A 21,476-nucleotide genomic window follows, 5' to 3' on the forward strand; every position below is an offset into this window, starting at 1 on the left:
CAGGGAAGGCAAGGGGCCGTCCCTCGTTTCCAGCTGCCGTTCTCCTGTCCCGGCAGGAGCCGGGGCTCCCAGCACTAGGCCAGCCCGACCTCCACGCGGAGCTGGGACTGCGCAGGGGCAAGGGTCTCCCGCGCGCGGCGCGCCCGGCTCCCGCCACTCAGCGAGCCCCGCTCCAGCGCGGGGCACCCGCCACTCTGCTCCCACGTGCGCCCCGCCTCCCCCCGCCGCGGCTGGATTGGCAGGCTGCGGCTGTCACTCATGACGAGGCAGAGAGCAGGTCGCGTGCAGCAGGTTCGGTTGAGCGGAGGCCGACCGTGTCCCTGCGTGGCGCTCTCCGCCGCTGCGCCAGCAAGGGCCTTGGCAGATGCTCCCTAACGCCCGTCAGTGAGCGCTCGGAGAGCGCCCCGGTATTGTCACAAGCTCCCTGGCCGCCCTCCAGCCAGTGGGAGTCATTACCGCCTGCGGTGGGAGGGAGGACAAGCGCTGTCGCCGCAGCAACCGAAGCGAAGCCCCATGCCAGCGTCTGATTGGTCGATTCAAAGCGATTCCGTGCGCGTGGTGGGGATTGTTGGGTGCGCGCCGCGGGACCGCGGGGTGACGGCGGCAGGACGGGAGAGAGGATGCGGCCGGGTGGCGGGATCAGCCCGAGCTTTGTGGCCCAGCAGCGGATCCGGCAGCTGGAGCAGAAGCTGCGCGTGAGTGCGCTCCGCGTGCGGGGCGGGGGGGCCACGCTCGGGGAGGAGCCGGTGGCCCTGCCCCCTCACCTGCAGGGGGCTGGGCCGTCCTTAGTGCGTCATGGCAGCGATGTCATCACTCTCGCCCCGCCCCGCCCCGCCCGCTGCCTCCTCCTGGGCTGGCGCCCATGGGGCTGGTTGAGGGGCTGGGGCAGGGGAGGAGCCGCTGGGCCAGGTCATGGGGAGGGCCCTACCCAATGCGCCCTCCATTGGGGGTCTGTTTCACGGCCATAGGATTTTTTTAAATGGTAACTGTCATGATTTCAGTTATTTAAACCTGAAATTTCATGGTGGGGTAGCCCTAGGTGTCCTGACCCAAAAGGAGTGTGGGGGGTGGAGGGGTAGCAAGGTTACTGAGGGGTGGGGTTGCGGTACTGCCACCCTTATTTCTGCACTGCTGCTGTCGGCAGCGCTGCCTTCCGAGCCGGGCAGCTGCAGAACCACGGCGGCTGCCGGCCGGGATCCCAGCTCTGAAGGCAGAGCCACCGCCGGCAGCAAGGCAGATGTAAGCATGGCCGGGTGTGGTGTTGCCACCCTTTCTTCTGCGCTGCTGCTGGCGGGGCATCGCTAGGGTTACCAACCCTCCAGGATTGGCCTGGCGTCTCCTGGAATCAGCACTGGTTTCCCGGTGACTACTGAAAGCAATCCAGGAGATTTTGATAGGCTATTTCAAGAAAATGACGTTACATCATGTTGGGGAAAAAATTCTCTTGGAATAGCTTCAGTCAGAGTTGGCAACCCTAGCCACCACCTTCAGAGCTGGGCACCCAGCCAACAGCTGCCGCTCTCCAGTTCCCAGCTACGAAGGTAGCGCAGAAGTAAGGGTGGCAATAACCACAACCTCCCCTAAAATAACCTTGTGACCTACCTGCAACTCCCTTTTGGGTCAGGACCCCCAAATTGAGAAACACTGGTCTCCCCCATGAAATCTGTATAGTACAGTATAGGGTAAAAGCACACAAAAAAACAGATTTCATGGGGGGAGTGTGACGACGTGGGGATTTTCCCTTGTTATGTTGTATGTGAACCTGTGAGTCTTACTGTTGAGCCTATGTTAGTTTTACTGTTTTGCTTGAATACTGTCTGTGTCCCAGTTTCCCTGTGTGCTGCACCAATACCTTGGTGGTGGGAGTGGGGTGTGTGACTTTGGCTGAAACCTCTGGGCAGGTGAGGCTTCTCCAGCTGCCTGCACGTATGCTATGACCAGCCGGTGCCCTTCATAACCTGAGACCCAGGAGGGGGATGCGACCAGATAACTCTTTGGAAGCGAGACAAAGAAGGAGGAGGAGGAGCAACGGGGGTGTCTGAGTTCGGGTCGCTGGAAGATGGCTGTCTGCTTGGGGAAACTGGAAGAGGGGGAGTCCAAGACATCTGGCCCAGGACTCCCCAAGATAGACTTGGTTGAAAGTCATTAATTCTGTGCTAACAAGCTCTGTTCTACTCTGTGTTCCTGTCAACTAATAAACCCTTCTGTTCTACATGCTGGCTGAGAGTCACAGCTGACTGCAAAGTTGGGGTGCAGGGCCCTCTGGCTTTCCCAGGAGCCCCGCCCAGATGGACTTGCTGCAGGAATCACACAGTGTGAAAAAAGAAAAGGAGTACTTGTGGCACCTTAGAGACTAACCAATTTATTTGAGCATGAGCTTTCGTGAGCTACAGCTCACTTCATCAGATGTTTACCGTGGAAACTGCAGCAGACTTTATATACACACAGAGAATATGAAACAATACCTCCTCCCACCCCACTGTCCTGCTGGTAATAGCTTATCTAAAGTGATCAACAGGTGGGCCATTTCCAGCACAAATCCAGGTTTTCTCACCCTCCACCCCCCACACAAATTCACTCTCCTGCTGGTGCTAGCCCATCCAAAGTGACAACTCTTTACATAATCAAGTCGGGCTATTTCCTGCATAGATCAAGGTTTTCTCACATCCCCCCCACCCCCATACACACACAAACTCACTCTCCTGCTGGTAATAGCTCATCTAAACTGACCACTCTCCAAGTTTAAATCCAAGTTAAACCAGAACATCTGGGGGGGGGGGGGGGTAGGAAAAAACAAGAAGAAACAGGCTACCTTGCATAATGACTTAGCCACTCCCAGTCTCTATTTAAGCCTAAATTAATAGTATCCAATTTGCAAATGAATTCCAATTCAGCAGTTTCTCGCTGGAGTCTGGATTTGAAGTTTTTTTGTTTTAAGATAGCGACCTTCATGTCTGTGATTGCGTGACCAGAGAGATTGAAGTGTTCTCCGACTGGTTTATGAATGTTATGATTCTTGACAACTGATTTGTGTCCATTTATTCTTTTACGTAGAGACTGTCCAGTTTGACCAATGTACATGGCAGAGGGGCATTGCTGGCACATGATGGCATATATCACATTGGTGGATGTGCAGGTGAACGAGCCTCTGATAGTGTGGCTGATGTTATTAGGCCCTGTGATGGTGTCCCCTGAATAGATATGTGGGCACAATTGGCAACGGGCTTTGTTGCAAGGATAAGTTCCTGGGTTAGTGGTTCTGTTGTGTGGTATGTGGTTGTTGGTGAGTATTTGCTTCAGGTTGCGGGGCTGTCTGTAGGCAAGGACTGGCCTGTCTCCCAAGACTTGTGAGAGTGTTGGGTCATCCTTTAGGATAGGTTGTAGATCCTTAATAATGCGTTGGAGGGGTTTTAGTTGGGGGCTGAAGGTGACCGCTAGTGGCGTTCTGTTATTTTCTTTGTTAGGCCTGTCCTGTAGTAGGTAACTTCTGGGAACTCTTCTGGCTCTATCAATCTGTTTCTTTACTTCTGCAGGTGGGTATTGTAGTTGTAAGAAAGCTTGACAGAGATCTTGTAGGTGTTTGTCTCTGTCTGAGGGGTTGGAGCAAATGCGGTTGTATCGCAGAGCTTGGCTGTAGACGATGGATCATGTGGTGTGGTCAGGGTGAAAGCTGGAGGCATGTAGGTAGGAATAGCGGTCAGTAGGTTTCCGGTATAGGGTGGTGTTTATGTGGCGATTGTTTATTAGCACTGTAGTGTCCAGGAAGTGGATCTCTTGTGTGGACTGGACCAGGCTGAGGTTGGTGGTGGGATGGAAATTGTTGAAATCGTGGTGGAATTCTTCAAGGGCTTCTTTTCCATGGGTCCAGATGATGAAGATGTCATCAATATAGCGCAAGTAGAGTAGGGGCTTTAGGGGACGAGAGCTGAGGAAGCGTTGTTCTAAATCAGCCATAAAAATGTTGGCATACTGTGGGGCCATGCGGGTACCCATAGCAGTGCCGCTGATCTGAAGGTATACATTGTCCCCAAATGTGAAATAGTTATGGGTAAGGACAAAGTCACAAAGTTCAGCCACCAGGTTAGCCGTGACATTATCGGGGATAGTGTTCTTGACGGCTTGTAGTCCATCTTTGTGTGGAATGTTGGTGTAGAGGGCTTCTACATCCATAGTAGCCAGGATGGTGTTATCAGGAAGATCACCGATGGATTGAAGTTTCCTCAGGAAGTCAGTGGTGTCTCGAAGGTAGCTGGGAGTGCTGGTAGCGTAGGGCCTATCCTAAAGGATGACCCAACACTCTCACAAGTCTTGGGAGACAGGCCAGTCCTTGCCTACAGACAGCCCCGCAACCTGAAGCAAATACTCACCAACAACCACATACCACACAACAGAACCACTAACCCAGGAACTTATCCTTGCAACAAAGCCCGTTGCCAATTGTGCCCACATATCTATTCAGGGGACACCATCACAGGGCCTAATAACATCAGCCACACTATCAGAGGCTCGTTCACCTGCACATCCACCAATGTGATATATGCCATCATGTGCCAGCAATGCCCCTCTGCCATGTACATTGGTCAAACTGGACAGTCTCTACGTAAAAGAATAAATGGACACAAATCAGATGTCAAGAATCATAACATTCATAAACCAGTCGGAGAACACTTCAATCTCTCTGGTCACGCAATCACAGACATGAAGGTCGCTATCTTAAAACAAAAAAACTTCAAATCCAGACTCCAGCGAGAAACTGCTGAATTGGAATTCATTTGCAAATTGGATACTATTAATTTAGGCTTAAATAGAGACTGGGAGTGGCTAAGTCATTATGCAAGGTAGCCTGTTTCTTCTTGTTTTTTCCTACCCCCCCCCCCCCCAGATGTTCTGGTTTAACTTGGATTTAAACTTGGAGAGTGGTCAGTTTAGATGAGCTATTACCAGCAGGAGAGTGAGTTTGTGTGTGTATGGGGGTGGGGGGGATGTGAGAAAACCTTGATCTATGCAGGAAATAGCCCGACTTGATTATGTAAAGAGTTGTCACTTTGGATGGGCTAGCACCAGCAGGAGAGTGAATTTGTGTGGGGGGTGGAGGGTGAGAAAACCTGGATTTGTGCTGGAAATGGCCCACCTGTTGATCACTTTAGATAAGCTATTACCAGCAGGACAGTGGGGTGGGAGGAGGTATTGTTTCATATTCTCTGTGTGTATATAAAGTCTGCTGCAGTTTCCACGGTAAACATCTGATGAAGTGAGCTGTAGCTCACGAAAGCTCATGCTCAAATAAATTGGTTAGTCTCTAAGGTGCCACAAGTACTCCTTTTCTTTTTGCGAATACAGACTAACACGGCTGTTCCTCTGAAACAGTGTGAAAAGGGGATGCTGAATGCTCCAAGGTCAGACCCAGGAAGGTCAAAGCTATATAAGCTACTTGCCCTGGCGACAGTATGCTCAGAGAGAGGAGGCATGCTCCCCCAGAGTCCTGACTGGCTTCATACAGAGTAGTTCCAGAGCATTGCCCCAGTGACTCTGTGACAGGGAGACCAGATTTCATGGAGCATGACGTATTTTTCATAGCAGTGAATTTGGTAGGGCCCTAGTCATGGGGGAGGAAGAAGGAGAAAACAGGCGGGGGAGTGAAGGTGATGGGGCAATAAGGAAGGGTCCGGAGGGGGTGTGCAGCAGAGAGCCCCGATCTTCCCCACCATCCCGCGAGGCCCTAGGGAGCCCGTGGCACAGCCCAGAGGAGCTCCTCCTGGAGACCAGATCAAACAAGGGAATGCAAATAGGCCTCACAGTTGCAGGCTGCCCCAACCTCCCATTCAGTTTCTTCCTTCTGCTGGGATAGATGACCAGGGTCCTTCAACCTGACACATCCTACGGAGCTGTGCACCAGGGTCTCCCTCTCACCGCAAAAGGGGCAAGTGTTAGGGGAGTTTGTGAACCACATCAGGCAAATGCCTGTGCTCGGAGCCTCATGGAGGAGCTGCCAGCTAATATCGCAGGTGGCCTGTGGAGCTGGAAGCCATTGCAATACCACCCAGCGATGCACCCACCACAAGGAGCTGGGTCAAGGGAGTAGCTCTTGAGCAGATCTTCCTCTCTGTGGCCTCCCCGGTGCTGCTGCTCACCAGCCCCTGGTACTATGTCCCCTGCTGGGCCTGGCCATGGGCAGCCTGGTTCAGCTGGATGGTCCTGGGGGTCAGGGCCCACGTTGGGGGAAAGAGCTACATGTTCCTGCCTCAAGTTCCACCTGCTTAGGGCACCAAGACGAGATGTTGCTCACAGCAGGATTGTGCAGAAGTTCAAATATGCGCCCATGGGCTTTGCTGTGCTCCTGGGTGCTGCAGCTGCTTTGTGCTGGGACACACCTATCGGCAGGGGTGCACTAAGTTATAAACATATGCCTGGCAGCCTGCTCCCAGAGTCATGTGATAAGATCAGAACCTCAGTTTCCATTACAAGAAAGTGTTTCTAGCCCTCTTGGTTGCTAAGAAAAACTTGAAAACATGACCTGAATGTGTTCAGTGCTGTGATGTCTGCCTGACTCTGTAGATGCCTCCAGCAGGGAGAAGAGCACTAGCCACTAGAGTCGTGGAAGATGCTACCTGGCCTCTTACTTATCACCTGAACAGATCAGGCTGCTGATGCTCTGGAGTGTCCTCAGATGCTCAGATTGAGATGCCGCACTAAGTATTGTAGGATTAATTCCCCTTTGATGGGGCTCAGATGCCTCATAGCCTTTTGTTTTCGAGGATCGGTTTGAGGACTTGAGGGGAAATGGTGACCATCATCCAAGCACGTTCCATTTGTGGCACCAAAATGCGTTGTCACTCTTGGCAGATTATGCTTTATACTCATCCTTTTCCCTTTCTACATGCTTTGAGTAGTAGTGAACTAATTTAAATGTTGGCATTGATAAATATCATTGCACATCTGAACTAGGATCACAATTTACCAAAAATTAGAATATAAAATTGAATCCATGCTGAGACCTTGAGAAACTTCTGATTCCCCAGATAATATGACTTTTTGGCATCTTCTGGCAATCGGAAAAGAGCAACATCATCTGCTTTCCCAAGCCATTTTGGCTGTGTAGAAAAAAAACCCTTGTGGTTCCAAAATTGGGAAATTTTCTTTGTGTCTGCAATGCTTACTTCTCTGCACTACCAGGAAAGTATAATCTGTACAGATCCTTGAAATACAAGATTGAGCGCATGGCTGTTCTTACTGTAAACAATAATGAACATAAGAACAGCCATACTGGGTCAGACCAAAGGTCCATCTAACCCAGTATCCTGTCTTCCAACAGTGGCCAATGCCAGATGCCCCAGAGGGACAACATCCTCTGGCAAGGCGTTCCCCAGGTTGACTGTGCGTTGTGTGAAAAAATACTTCCTTTTGTTTGTTTTAACTTTAACCTGCCTATTAATTTCATATGGTGGCCCTAGTTCTTGTGTTATGAGAAGGAGTAAATAAAACTTCCTTATTTACTTTCTCCACACCAGTCATGATTTTATAGACCTTTATCATATCCCCCCGCCCCCTTAGTCATCTCTTTTCCAAGCTGAAAAGTCCCACTCTCCTCATACGGCAGCCGTTTCATACCCCTAATCATTTTTGTTGCCCTTTTCTGAACCTTTTCCAATTCCAGTATATCCTTTTTGGGATGGGAAGACCACATTTGCATGCAGTATTCACGATGTGGGCATACCGTGGATTTATATAGAGGCAATATGATACTTTCTGTCTTATTCCCTTTCTTAATGATTTCCAACGTCCTGTTCACTTTTTTGACTGCTGCTGCACATTGAGTGGATGTTTTTTCAGAGAACTATCCACAATGATTCCAAGATCTCTTTCTTGAGTGGTAACAGCTAATTTAGACCCCATCATTTTATATGTATAGTTGGGATTATGTTTTCCAATGTGCATTACTTTGCATTTATCAACAATGAATTTCATCTGCCATTTTGTTGCCCAGTCACTCAGTTTTGAGAGGTCCTTTTGTAGCTCTTTGTAGTCTGCCTGGGACTTAACTATCTTGAGTACTTTTGATTCATCTGCAAATTTTTCCACCTCACTGTTTACCCCTTTTTCCAGATCATTTATGAATATGTTAAATAGGACTGGGCCCAGTACAGACCCCTCAGGGACACCACTATTTACCTCTCTCCATTCTGCAAACTGACTATTTATTCCTAACCTTTGTTTCCTATCTTTTGACCAGTTACCAGTCCATGAGAGAACCTTCTCTCTTATCCCATGACTGCTTACTTTGCTTAAGACTAGGGTGACCAGATATGAACTGTGAAAAAACGGGACAGGAGGTGGGGAGTAATAGGCGCCTATATAAGAAAAAGTCCCAAAAAACAGGAATCTCCCTATAAAAACGGGACATCTGGTCACCCTACTTAAGATGACTAAGACTAGACTAAGGGTTCTCAATCTAGGGGTCATGAGCGGGCTCTAGTGACCCTCCTTTTTTACCCTTTTCATTATTTTAAAAAATATTTCTAGCCTTATGATTGCAGAGACTATCTTGAAAAGGAGAGCTGAGCTTTAACTGATGCAGTGATGCCCGCATGAATCTGCAGACAGCCTGACACAGTAGCTCAGGGATTTTCAACCTAGGGGGCATTGCACCCAGCAGAGTTGCAAACATGTCATGGTGTCATAAACACCCGCACTTTCCCAAGCTGCTAAACCAGCTAGGTTGGAAGGGAGTACCAGTATGGGAAAGTAGGTCTCAATATTGAAAAAAGATGAGAACCAGTAACTAGACAATCTAATAAATGGGAATTATTTATCCTAAGTGGTTATAAAAATGTATATTAAGGCAAAATATATTAATGAAAGTTTATTATATCACATCAACTTCTTACACTGCAATAGTCGTGCTGCTGAATAATAAGTGCATGATTGTCAAAAGATTATTGGTCTGACTACATTCAGAAATTATTATTTCAGTTTTATTGCTGAGGGTGAGGATGCAGAATCTAGTTTATCAGTTGTTTTTTCAGGCTAAAGAAGAAAGAATAGTTGTGCTGGAAACAGAAAATGCTCTTCTTCATCTGAAACTTGCAGAGGTAATTATATTGTCCATGTTTAATCTCTTGTAAAGTGAGTGGAGATGTATCCATGTTGTTTGTGAGTTGGTGCTAAAACCCACCACCTAAAAAAAGAAGTTGGAATCCTTTTTCTCATTTTCAAAGTGTGTCATCTTCCTGTGGGGTAAGCTTTCGAAGGATGGGGGCACAGCCTCACTTTTTATGAGCACAAATTTTTGCTGGAAAAATTTTCACACTTTCTTTAATTGCAGGTGCAAATCAGGTAGTCAGACATGCAAATACTAGAATACTTGCCTGTAATTTCATGCCTTCAAAAATGAACTGAGGGAGTAAACATGCACACCAAATTTGAGCACTTTCACACTGAAATACCTGATTTCTGCTTGCAGTTGAACTGGATGTGCAAAATGTAGGTGCAAATTTTGAGGGGGCAGTTTACACCCACAAAAAGGAGGCCACTCTTTTCAAATATTTGGCCATAAGTTGGTTTCAGGAACCTGCATTTTATAATTAATGGGCTTATCAAAGATGCTCTATTGAGTGTCTTCATGATATTTGTGTACATACGTGTCTTGTGTTGGAGGGAGTAAAACTAAATGTCATATAAGCAGTTGGAAAAGCCTAGCTATGGCTAAACTAATCCACTTTGTTTCATAATACTGCTGATCAGAAGGGACAACTATTTCTGGAGCAGTTACTGAAATAATGAACAGTCCTCATAAATAATATTTTGCCTCTTCAAAGCTGGGTCTTTAGAGATTAAAAGAAATTTGAGAAGTTGTTTTTTGTGCAAGACCAGGACTGGCTGTGTGGATTAGAGGTAATAGTGACCGTCAGTTGACAAATTCTAATCCAGGCTGAGTCATTAAATCGCTGTGTGACCTCAGGAAAGCCACTTGCCCTCACCATGTCTTGGTTAACTCTGCTGGATGAAATTGGATTTAACTAAAAAAATAAGAAGTCCTGACTGCAAGCCAGATGGTGCATCTGAGATGACTTTTGCTGAGTACACAAAAGAATACTGTATTTTATTTCATCAAAATATATTTCAATTTTTTTTTGGTAGCATTTAGTGAAGATATTCTTAGGAATTTGAACTGACCTTTTGATCTCAAGCATACAATATGGAGATTATTCTAGATAGTAAGATGCATCAGAGGGCAGAATGTGTCTTGTAAACAAAATACCCTCCTCCAGAGCCAAAGCCAGTATGAGGACTCGTCTACATGGTGTTTAGTCTGCACAAAGAATTTTATATTTTAGTTTGCACTCGTATGTCATGCATTAACTGGCTCATGTGGCCCTTGCTGGCTCACACTGGAAGTTCACTGTGTGCATTAATGTGTGCACTAATGCAGTCCTGTTTCAAACAGTACTATATTAACGTGCACTGGGGAACTTTTAGTGTGTGCCAGCAGAGTCTGTGCGAGTCAGTTAGTGCAGGACATGCTAACAAAGACTAAAATTGATACCCCTCTTCTGTGGACTAAAGCATTATGTAGACAAGACTGAGTTTTTCAGTATTCTGCCTGTAGGGCTGATCAAGCAGGCAGTCTGTCACAAATCTAATCATTGCTGCTAGAAAAATCCATTCCAGAGTTTCACTTGTTAATTGCCAAATATATTGCAAGGCTGGAGCAGATAAAGGTATATGGAGAGCACCCTGATTGCACCACAAGCAGGAGGAATCATTGCCAAATGGTTCGTGTCAATCAAAATATCTTTTTACTTAACTCTCTTAACAGCAGTGCAAGTACAAAGCTATGTATAGAAAAATATAATGTAATCTGTGGTCACGGGTGGTTTCAGCATTTTCATGATAAACTTCAGATCCTTTCCTCCTCGTAAAGTTTAGGGAAGGGACCGCTATTCGGTCTTACAACCTTGAATAGCATTCCCATTTTTCCCCACTTTACTTTTTCTTCCCCTAATCTGAAAGCCCCCAGTAGAGCTGGTGCAAATGTTTAAACCCTCATGGAAATTTTCAGGGAAAATGAAAGATTTTTTTTTGAGGTTTTCATTGAAATTTTCCATGGGAAATTTTGAGTTTTCAGTGGTTTTGGCTGAAAACTATCAGATTTTTGCCAAAAATGGGAGTTGTAGTGCTTAATGGGAGTAGCAGCTTGTTCTTTGTGCCCATTGTCCTCTGTGGGCCAGGATCGTCAGCTGGACTACAGCTCCCATGATGCATCAGAGTCTCCCTTTTTTGGTGAGGGGAAGCTGTGCAACATGGAGTCCCTGGTTGTGGTGCATTATGAGAGAGCAATGCCCATTTTTGGCCAAGGTCTTTTGAGGAAAAAAGGAATTTTTTTGCAGAAAGCGGATACTTTCCACGAAAAACGTTGTTTTACTGAAACCCCAGCCCTACCCCCATGTCACTTTTACTCTTTGACTGGACTCTTAAGAAACCATGAGTGCCACTCCTTTGAGTTAAATGTTGGCCTGTCCAGTGCACTGGCCCAGAGGCATAAGGGGGTGCAAGCTCCCTTGTGCCAGCTGTCTGCATCATAGGCAGCAACATGGGAGGAGAAGTGGGCTTTGCAAAGTGGTTACTGACCCTCTTTTGCTCAGGTGGTTGGGTTGGGGGTATAGTGACACCTCCACTCCCACCCTGTACTAGCCAGCACAGAGGAACGTCTATACTGGATATAGATTTGGTGAAGTTTGCTCCCTCCTGGGAGCAGTGGGATAACCAGGAGGGAGGTTGTGGCTCTCTGAGCCACAGGACTGTCTACACACATTCTTGTGCTGGGTTTAAATAAGCAGGTTTAGTTAAACCATGGACCCTTGTGAGTGAACACACTTATATCACCTTAAACCTGTTTGTATTGGTTTCTTTTGCTCCACAAATAAATTGATACAAACGAGATTTAAATCACTTTAAGGGTGTCTACCTTCATAGCACATTGATTTAACCGAATTGGCTAAAAATCACACAGTATGCTGCCCTTTATCTGCCCCTTACTTAGGACTTGGTGGTGAAGGGGGACTTAAACTACCCAAACATCTGTTGGGAAAATAACACAGCATGGCACAGATTATCCAATAAATTCTTGGAATGTATTGGAGACAGTTTTTTATTTCAGAAGGTGAAGAAAACCACCAGAGGAGAAGCTAGATTTGATTTTGACAAGTAGGGTGGAGCTGGTTGAGAATTTGAAAATGGAAGGCAACTTGGGTGAAAGTGATCATGAAATGATAGAGTTCATGATTCTAAGGATGGTAGGAGGGAAAACTACACAATAGAGAAAATGGATTTCAAGAAGGCAGACTTTAGCAAACTCAGGGAGTTGGCAGGTAACATCCCTTGGGAATCAAGTCTAAGGGGAAAAACATTTCAATAGATTAGGCAGTTTTTCAAAGAGACATTATTAAGGGCACAAGAGTAAATTATCCCACTGTGTACAAAAGATAGGAAATATGGCAAGAGACCACCCTGGCTTAACCCAGATCTTCAATGATCTGAAACTCAAAAAAGAATCCTACAAAAAGTGGAAACTAGGTCAAATTACAAAGGGTAAATATAAACAAACACCAGTATTTAGGGACAAAATTAGAAAGGCCAAGGCACAAAATGAGGTTGAAGTAGCTAGATACATAAAGGGTAATAAGAAAACATTCTACAAATACATTAGAAGCAAGAGAAAGACCAAGGACAGGGTAGGCCCCTTACTCAACGAGGGGAGGAAACCATAATGAAAAATGCGAAAATGGAAAAGTGCTACATGATTATTATTATTTTGAGTTTTTATCAGAAAGGTTAGTAGGAATTGGATGTCTAACATAGTGAATGCCAGTGAAAATGAAGGTACGATCAGAGGCTAAAATAGGGAAAGAACAAATTAAAAATTACTTAGACAAGTTAAATGTTTTTAAGTCAACAGGGCCTGATGAAATACATCATAGAATACTCAAGGAGCTGACTGAAGAGATATCTGAGCCATTAGAAATTATCTTCAAAAAGTCATGGAAGACAGGAGATATTCCAGAGGATTGGAATAAGGCAAATACCAAGCCAATCTATAAAAGGGGGAATAAGGACAACCTAGGGAATTACAGACCAGTCAGCTTAACTTCAGTACCAGGAAAGATAATAGAGCAAATAGTTAAGCAATCAATTTGCAGACAACTAGAAGATAATAAGGTGATAAGTAGCAGTCAGCATGGATTTGTCAAGAACAAATCCTGTCAAGCCAACCTAATAGTTTTCTTTGACAGGGTAACAAGCCTTGTGGATGGGGGAAAAGCGTAGATATGGTATATCTTGACTTTAGTAAGACTTTTGAGACTGTGACTTATCACCTTCTCATAAACAAACTTGGGAAATGCAACCTAGATGGAGCTACTATAAGGTGGAGAGTGAGTTGGGGGGGGGGGGGGGCTGAGAAAACCTGGATTTGTGCTGGAAATGGCCCACCTTGATTTTCATACACATTGTGAGGAGAGTGGTCACTTTGGATAAGCTATTACCAGCAGGAGAGTGAGTTTGTGTGTGTGGTTTTTGGAGGGGGATGGGGGGGGTGAGAAAACCTGGATTTGTGCTGGAAATGGCCCAACTTTAGATAAGCTATTACCAGCAGGAGAGTGGGGTGGGAGGAGGTATTGTTTCATGGTCTCTGTGTATATAATGTCTTCTGCAGTTTCCACAGTATGCATCCGATGAAGTGAGCTGTAGCTCACGAAAGCTCATGCTCAAATAAATTGGTTAGTCTCTAAGGTGCCACAAGTACTCCTTTTTGCGAATACAGACTAACACGGCTGTTACTCTGAAAACTATAAGATGGGTGCATAAAGGGTTGGAAAACCATTCCCAGAGAATAGTTATCAGTGGTTCACAGTCAAGCTGGAAGAGCATTTCAAGTGAGGTCCCTCAGAGATCAGTTCTGGATCAATATCTTCATCAGTGACTTAGATAAAGGCACATCGAGTACATTTATAAAGTTTGCGGACGATACCAAGCTAGGAGGGGTTGCAAATGATCTGGATAAACTGGAGAAATGATCTGAAATAAATAGGATTACATTCAATAAAGACAAATGCAAAGTACTCCACTTAGGAAGGAATAATCAGTTGCACACATACAAAATGGGAAATGACTGCCTAGGAAGGAGTACTGCGGAAAGGGATCTGAGGGTCATAGTGGATCACAAGCTAAATATGAGTCAACAGTGTAACACTGCTACAAAAAAGCAAACATCATTTTGGGATATATTAACAGGAGTGTTGTAAGCAAGACACAAAAAGTAATTCGTCCCCTCTACTCTGCGCTGATTAGGCCTCAACTGGAGTATTGTTTCCAGTTCTGGATGCCATATTTCAGGAAAGAGGTGGACAAATTGGGGAAAGTCCAGAGAAGAAAAACAAAAATGATTAGGTACTGTTTTTTAGACCTTTATGAGGGAAGACTGAAAAAATTGGGCTTATTTAGTCTGGAGAAAAGAAGGCTGAGGGAGGGGACATGATAATGGTTTTCAAGTACATAAAAGGTTATTACAAGGAGGAGGGAGAAAAATTGTTCTCTTTAACCTCTGAGGGCAGCACAAAGCAACGGGCTTAAATTGCAGCAAGGGCAGTTTAGGTTGGACATTAGGAAAAACTTCCTAACTGTTAGTGGTTAAGCACTGGAATAAATTGCCTAGGGAGGTTGTGGAATCTACATCATTGGAGATTTTTAAGAGCAGGTTAGACAAACACCTGTCAGGGATGGGCTAGATAATACTTAGTCCTGCTTTGAGTGTAGGGGACTGGACTAGAAGACCTTTCGGGGTCCCTTCCAGTCCTATGAAAAAGCTGCAGTTTAGTTCTCTGTGTTTTTTCCTAATCAATCGTGTTTTTAATAACCTTACTATTTTGCCAGCATGCACTGGAGGGGTAATTTTTGAATAGCATAGAAAATGTAGTTCCCTTCCACTAAAAAACAAAACAAACATTTCTTCTAAATATTTCTTATTTTTGCTTGAAAATATACATGAAGGGATATGCTCAGATAGAAAAAATATTTTAAAAAGTTCGTTCTTTACCGGTATTGTTAATAATATCTTAAATTATTAAAACTTAAAATTTAAAAACTGCGTATTACTTTATTTTATTACTTCATGCAGTTTGCTTTTGTTTGCCTCCTACTAGGGCCCTGATCCTCCAGTTACTTCCATGAGGACACCTAGGTCTGCAAGCATGAATCTACTGCTGCCACGTTTTGGACAATGCAAGTAAACTGGTCAGTTTCTCTTCTATTTGTAGTCAGTTTTACTTTCAGCTTCTCCTGGGTAACACAATCCTACAAATTCTGGGTGGCAAACACTTCAGGGGAATGATAAATCAAAAGAGGAAACTGTTTGCATAGAAAAGGTCATGAGAGTATTTCTAATAAATGTAAAACCTGAAAGTGAAATTGAATAGAAGCTGACTATAAAGAAAAAGTGAAACTGACCAAACTATTTTTATTGTCCACCCTGAGAAAAATAGAAAAAATAAAACAAGCAGAATTATACAGCAAAAAATAAATTAAATGTTTGAAATGCTCTTAATTTTAATAACCTCAAACATTCTGAATAACATAGCCCCAAATCTTGCAAAGACTTATTCATGTGCTTAATTTTGTACATGAGTAGTCCCATTTACTTCAGTAGGACTATATATTGCATTAAGTGAAACGCATGCATAAGTCTTTGCAAAAATGGCACCTGAGAGATTTGAATCTTGGGAGTCCTTTTATAAAATAGACTAAAAGAAAAAATTCCATGTGATCAGTATATAGGAGCTGTCACAATTTCTGGCTAATCAAGTCTATCATAAAAAATATGAATTTATAAAATGGCTTTTGTGCATCCCATAGACAATCATGCAGCTTTCATTCTACTATATTTCTAGTGTCCGGTAGCCTTTTTCAAAAAGTTCTGACCTGCAGTACTTTAGCTAGTGCTTAAAAACTGGATGACTTTCAGATCAAAAATACCTTCGTGAGTATCCTTTTAAATATCAACGTAGAAAGATTTGTGCTGAGATATGGAGGAATGAAGATTTTCTCCTGGGGTATTTCTGACCTGGAGTTTTATGTTTACCTGCAGTTTTGAGAACTCTCAAGAGAGCAGTCAACCCTTCAAAATGCAGGAGAATCTCTCTCTGCCTCCCATAGTACTTGTTGCTCCCAATTGTTTACATGTAAAAAGAGTAATTGATTACAGTGATTTGAGAGTACTAAATAAATATAAAAATTTAGTTGATCCTCTGTTCCAGCAGTTGTCAAACTGTTGTCCATGGAGTCCTTACAGAGGGTGGAAAGCTGGTTAGTCACATGAGCCCAGATTCTTAAAGGTATTTAGGCACCGAATGCCCATTGGAGTTAGGAACCTTAATACCTTTGAGGATTTGAGCTGTTAGTGCTTTTTCTTCTCCTTGTTGCCAGTTATTAAATTTCATTAAAATAAGATTTTTTAAAAAATTAAATATTTTCCTGCCTTCCTTTGTCGTGTAAGCAATTGTTGTAGCTGCTCCAGGAATGTTATGTGTTTGGGTGGATCCTCCTATTTCATTATTGCAATCCTGAATAGGAGGAGGAGTTCTGCTCTAGAAGATAATTTTGCTATTAATATGTGGTCCATACTATGAAAAAGTTTTGAGAACCTCACCCTGCTTGGATAAAAGATTTTTTTGGAGAGCATAAATCATTCTTATTTATGTTTTTGTTTTGTTTTGACAACAGAAGTTCACTGAGTATCATGTTGCTCTTGTTGTCTTCCATGTGTCAGCTGTAATTGAATCTTTGGTTCCACCATAACTGTCATGGCAAATTAACTGAATTAAATCAATCCACTGTCTCATTGGTTTTAGTTCTTTATTTTTACTAGAAGTCGTATTATTGCACTCTATCCTGCTATCTTAATTTAAAGTACTGGGAACTGCAGCCACAACTCATTTATAGATTGAATTAACTGGAAAGCAAGTTCATGGTAGATAGAAGTGTACTCTAGAAATAAGAAAAAAGAGTACAAATACTAGTTAAGAATTGAAAGGTGTCAACAGGTTATGGGGGGGAATTGGAATAAGACATATTAGCTAGCTTTAGTGGTGCCATGAATGCTTGTAAACAAGTGTGATGACTGAAAAGTGATTTGTTTTTTTATATTGTTCAGGATATTGCTCTGCAGAATTTCACAAGTTCTCCTCTGCGTAGATTTCATTTTGTAGTGATCTTCAATATAACAAAGGGTTATCATTTCAGTTCAGTTACAAAATCCATTTTTTTTCTTCTTAGTTTCCCATAATTTGGGCATAAAAATTGCTTTTGGATTAAGTTTACACTTCAGATTTTCAATGTTAATTTTTCTATACATCCTAAAAAAATTGGTTTGGCCACTTTAAACTGAGGGCCTAGTGACAGGTTTCAGAGGAACAGCCGTGTTAGTCTGTATTCGCAAAAAGAAAAGGAGTACTTGTGGCACCTTAGAGACTAACCAATTTATTTGAGCATGAGCTTTCGTGAGCTACAGCTCACTTCATCAGATGAAGTGAGCTGTAGCTCACGAAAGCTCATGCTCAAATAAATTGGTTAGTCTCTAAGGTGCCACAAGTACTCCTTTTCTTTTTGAGGGCCTAGTGTACCACTGTATTATTTGATGTTTACATGAATGTCACTCCACTGATTTCAGTGAAGTTCTGGTGGTGTAAAACTGGAGTATCACAGTGGTAAGTCAAGGTCTGAGTACTTAATTAAATTGCTTCAACAAAAATGAAAATCCAAGAGAAATATAATCCAATATAAAACACAACTGAAATAATAGTAGGAAGGTGTTTATAGTGATATAAGCCTGGCAATTCAGATAGTAGGCTGAAACACCTTCTTTAACCTATTCCATTGTGCCTATGGATTTCAGAACATATTGTATGATTTTTAATGTCAGCTGCTAATTGATAAACCCTGCAATAATTAGCCCTCTTGTTTGGGATTAGAAAAGGAGCATTACAACCTTCACTCCCATTTTTTAGTTTTAGTTTTATTTGGTTAAGGTCTTTAATATTACATTTTCATAGTTTGAAGGAAAACTATTATAAAATTTGGTGACTTGTATTAACTTTTTTTTTTTTTTTTTACATAAAGCTGATGAAGCATTGTCTTTTTTTTCCATAATGGATAAAAAATATTCTTATTTGGTTATTTTTTAAAATATGGTTTTCAAAGACTGATCTTCTTTCACTACTGCAAATATGAAATATACTGTATTAAGAGATGGCATTTGGGTGCCTGTGTTCTAGTCCCTGGCTGGTGCTAATGTTGAAATCTCCTATGTTAGACCAAAACATACACTTACAGAGTTGTGAATCTTCAAAGTGACATTCTCCGTTTGTTTTTTTTAACAGTTTCGAGGGTTGATTGGAAGAGACACTAATGAAGTGGCACAGCTTAACTTTGTTCATGACAAGCAACAGAACTTGTGTAGAAGCACGAGCTCCATTATAATCCAGGTTTATGGAGCAATACAGGTAAAGAATCTTAGTAATAATGCAGAGATACTCAGTGCACCGAAGCAGTCAAAAATATGTTAAAAAAGAAACAGTCCGTTCTAAGTCTAACACAGTATGCTAATAATTTCTGAAAGATAAGCCTGATCCTAAAAACCTCTGCATGTGACGCTCCTATCAACTTCATCAGCAGTTCCCCACATGAAGGGCTTGTGGGAACAGACCCATGAGCAGTCTATTTATATTTTATTGGTTAGTGTATGTTTGTTTTACAGTACCTAAAACATTTTCAAGGCAATGAAAACACTAGAGCTGTCCACCCAATTGTATTAAAATGTGTTATACCTCTGTTAAAAGGTACTGACTGCAAACAGGCTGTAAAGCTGTGGGTTTCTCTCAAGGACACTTGCAGATGTCAGCTTTTTTAGAGGAACATGAGTCTCTGAGTTGATGCCTAAAAGCTTGTATAAAAGGAGTGCATCTGAACTGTCTTTGAAAGAGAAATAACTGAAAAGAGGACTGTGGTGTTTTATAAATGAAGTGTGCTAATCTCATTAGAATGACGCTTCATAGAAAATCTTGTAATACTATTTTAAATTTTAGGTTAGATAGAATGGCAGAGCTGATTGGGATGCAACACATTTGGACTGTGATGGCTTTCTATCAACAAGGAGATAAATACGTTACAAGAGGCAAAAGCTGTCCAGATACAATTCTAAATTACCTGTATTCCTAGAATTGTCACTGAAAAACACTGGTTTTCTTACCCTGTTGTGTTCTGTAGCTTTTTGGAGGTAAAGCTGCAGTAGATTTTATTTTTTTAACCTTCAGTACAAAGTCTTACCATTAAAAATTAGTCAAGTAATTAATTCACAGTGAAAGGCTGACTATGTAGTACTGGTAATATCAAAGCGCCACAGAGTAATACTCAGCACTTTCTCATCTTCAGAGGGCCGTAGAAAGTGTTAACCATCACCACACCTCTGCGAGGTAAATCATTATTAATCCCATTTTACAGATTGGCTAAGTGCCTTGTTGAAGAGCCTAGAAGGAGATTTCCTGGCTCCTAGTCTTACAGTCAGACCACACTTCTCTCTTGCATTTAATTTATTTTTACTTATTTCAATTTTTGACTGTCAGTCTAAGATGCTCTGGGTGTTAATGTATTTTAATAATAAAAAACATTATATCCCACACTATAAAGGAATCTGATTTTTGTAAAATGCATCTTCTTTCATATCAGAAGAAGTGGCAAATTCTAGAAAAATTTGAGGATGAGCTAGGTATGTAGCTACTGAACAAAGTATGTAAAATGTGCAAAGTAAGAATATAGTAATAACTAATTATTTATTTTAAGTATTTATTATAAAAATTATTATAAATTATAAATTTTATTTATTATAAAATTATTATAAATTTATTATAAAAATATTTATTTTTATTTTGGGGGGGGGTGTGATAGCTCAGTGGTTTGAGCATTGGCCTGCTAAACCCAGGGTTGTGAGTTCAATCCTTGAGGGGGCCATTTAGGGATCTGGGGCAAAAATTGGGGATTGGTCCTGCTTTGAGCAGGAGGTTGGGCTAGATGACCTCCTGAGGTCCCTTCCAACCCTGATAGTCTATGATTCTATGATTCTATGAAGTATGTGTATTTAAAATTACTTGTATATGTGATTCATAAGCATGTACATTACGCACTGTTAAAGTGTCTTGGTTTTAGTTAACAAAATTAAAAAAGATACTTTCTTCCACATTTAGGGCCTAATGCAGTGATGGTCTGAGCACTTGCTATGAAATTTCCTGCGGAAGTCAGTTGGAAATGAGATGACTTAGCATCTTGCAAAATCAGTCCTTAAATTAAACCCATTCATTATGTGAAATATAAACGTTCTTCTTGGTTGTGATACCTGACAATAGTTATTTGCATTATGGATATTTTACCATCCAACTGCTATTTTTACATCTTTTTTAAGATGATGTTTTCTGCTTATTGCATAGAGACTTAAGCGAGACCTGAAGAACCTCCATGCATTTGCTCTTGAGCTTTCAAGAGACTTTCAACATCAGTACAAGAATTCTCTTTACCAAGTTTTGACTGCTGTCCAAAAGATCCAGCTGCAGAATGAAGCTCTGCAAAGTAAGACTCACCGCATTTATGTTTCAGACGTGTAACATTAACATTACATTTCTTTCATGTGTTTTGTTTGATTTTGACACGGGTGTCACTTAAAATTTGGGGTCGTTTTTTGGGGTTTTTTTTTTCATTTAGGCTTCTAGATCGTGGGCTTTCCTTAAGCAGGTACTACCAAAAATATGTGTGTAATCAAATATTTTCACAAGGCAGCATGCCTTACAATAGTTTGGATCGATTTTTTTGGTGCTGATTGCAGCTTCTACTGGAGTTCCAAGTTGGCCCCGTTCTAACATTTTAATGTGAAATTTTTGGGCTTGTTATCTTGATTGTTATGGAATAGTAAAATAAAAAATGTGTTTCCTGAGCTGGAACTTTGTACTTTTGACTGTACCAGGGAAAATCTCAGGAGAGTTCAGCCTTCTCAGAATAATGTCAGAAAATAGGGCAAACTGGATTTTTAAATTTTTCCTATGTTTTAGGGAGAAAATATACTTCTTAATTAAAAAACAGACACACACAAGGTACTGTGTAAAATGACACTATAAAGACTATGTTTTCAAAACTCAGTGCCTATGTTTGACTTGCAAAACATGTATAAATGCAAAGCATGTACTTGTCTGCACAAACACTCTGTGTATGTGTAACTCAGGCACTAAGGCATTGATTCTGCAATTGGAGCCTCCAGTCTGGACTCCTGCACATGTTCAGAACTCATTGACTTCAGTGGGACCCCACACAGGCATATAAGGGTCTTTGCTAGCGGATCTGATAGCAGGCTTGGGGACCAGAGTTTTGAAAATGTTACCGTCAAC

At 42.5% G+C, this 21,476-nt stretch overlaps 1 protein-coding gene across 4 annotated transcripts in view; it reads left to right on the plus strand.

Annotated features, from left to right (window-relative positions):
• Positions 1-268: 268 nt before the first annotated feature.
• The window catches only part of KIF25 (kinesin family member 25), a 76,002-nt gene continuing 54,794 nt past the window's right edge, over positions 269-21,476 (plus strand). For 3 of the 4 annotated variants that reach the window (XM_048843981.2, XM_048843983.2, XM_075126869.1), the window contains exons 1-4: positions 269-695; positions 9,024-9,089; positions 18,429-18,551; positions 20,529-20,667. In XM_048843981.2, the coding sequence (XP_048699938.1) occupies positions 621-695; positions 9,024-9,089; positions 18,429-18,551; positions 20,529-20,667 (403 nt within the window). In that variant the 5' untranslated portion in view covers positions 269-620. The remainder of the gene's footprint in view (positions 696-9,023; positions 9,090-18,428; positions 18,552-20,528; positions 20,668-21,476) is intronic. The other variant, XM_048843982.2, reaches the window with a different exon arrangement.

The sequence above is a fragment of the Caretta caretta genome, chromosome 3, assembly GCF_965140235.1.
Source record: "Caretta caretta isolate rCarCar2 chromosome 3, rCarCar1.hap1, whole genome shotgun sequence".
NCBI classification, from domain to species: Eukaryota; Metazoa; Chordata; order Testudines; family Cheloniidae; genus Caretta; species Caretta caretta.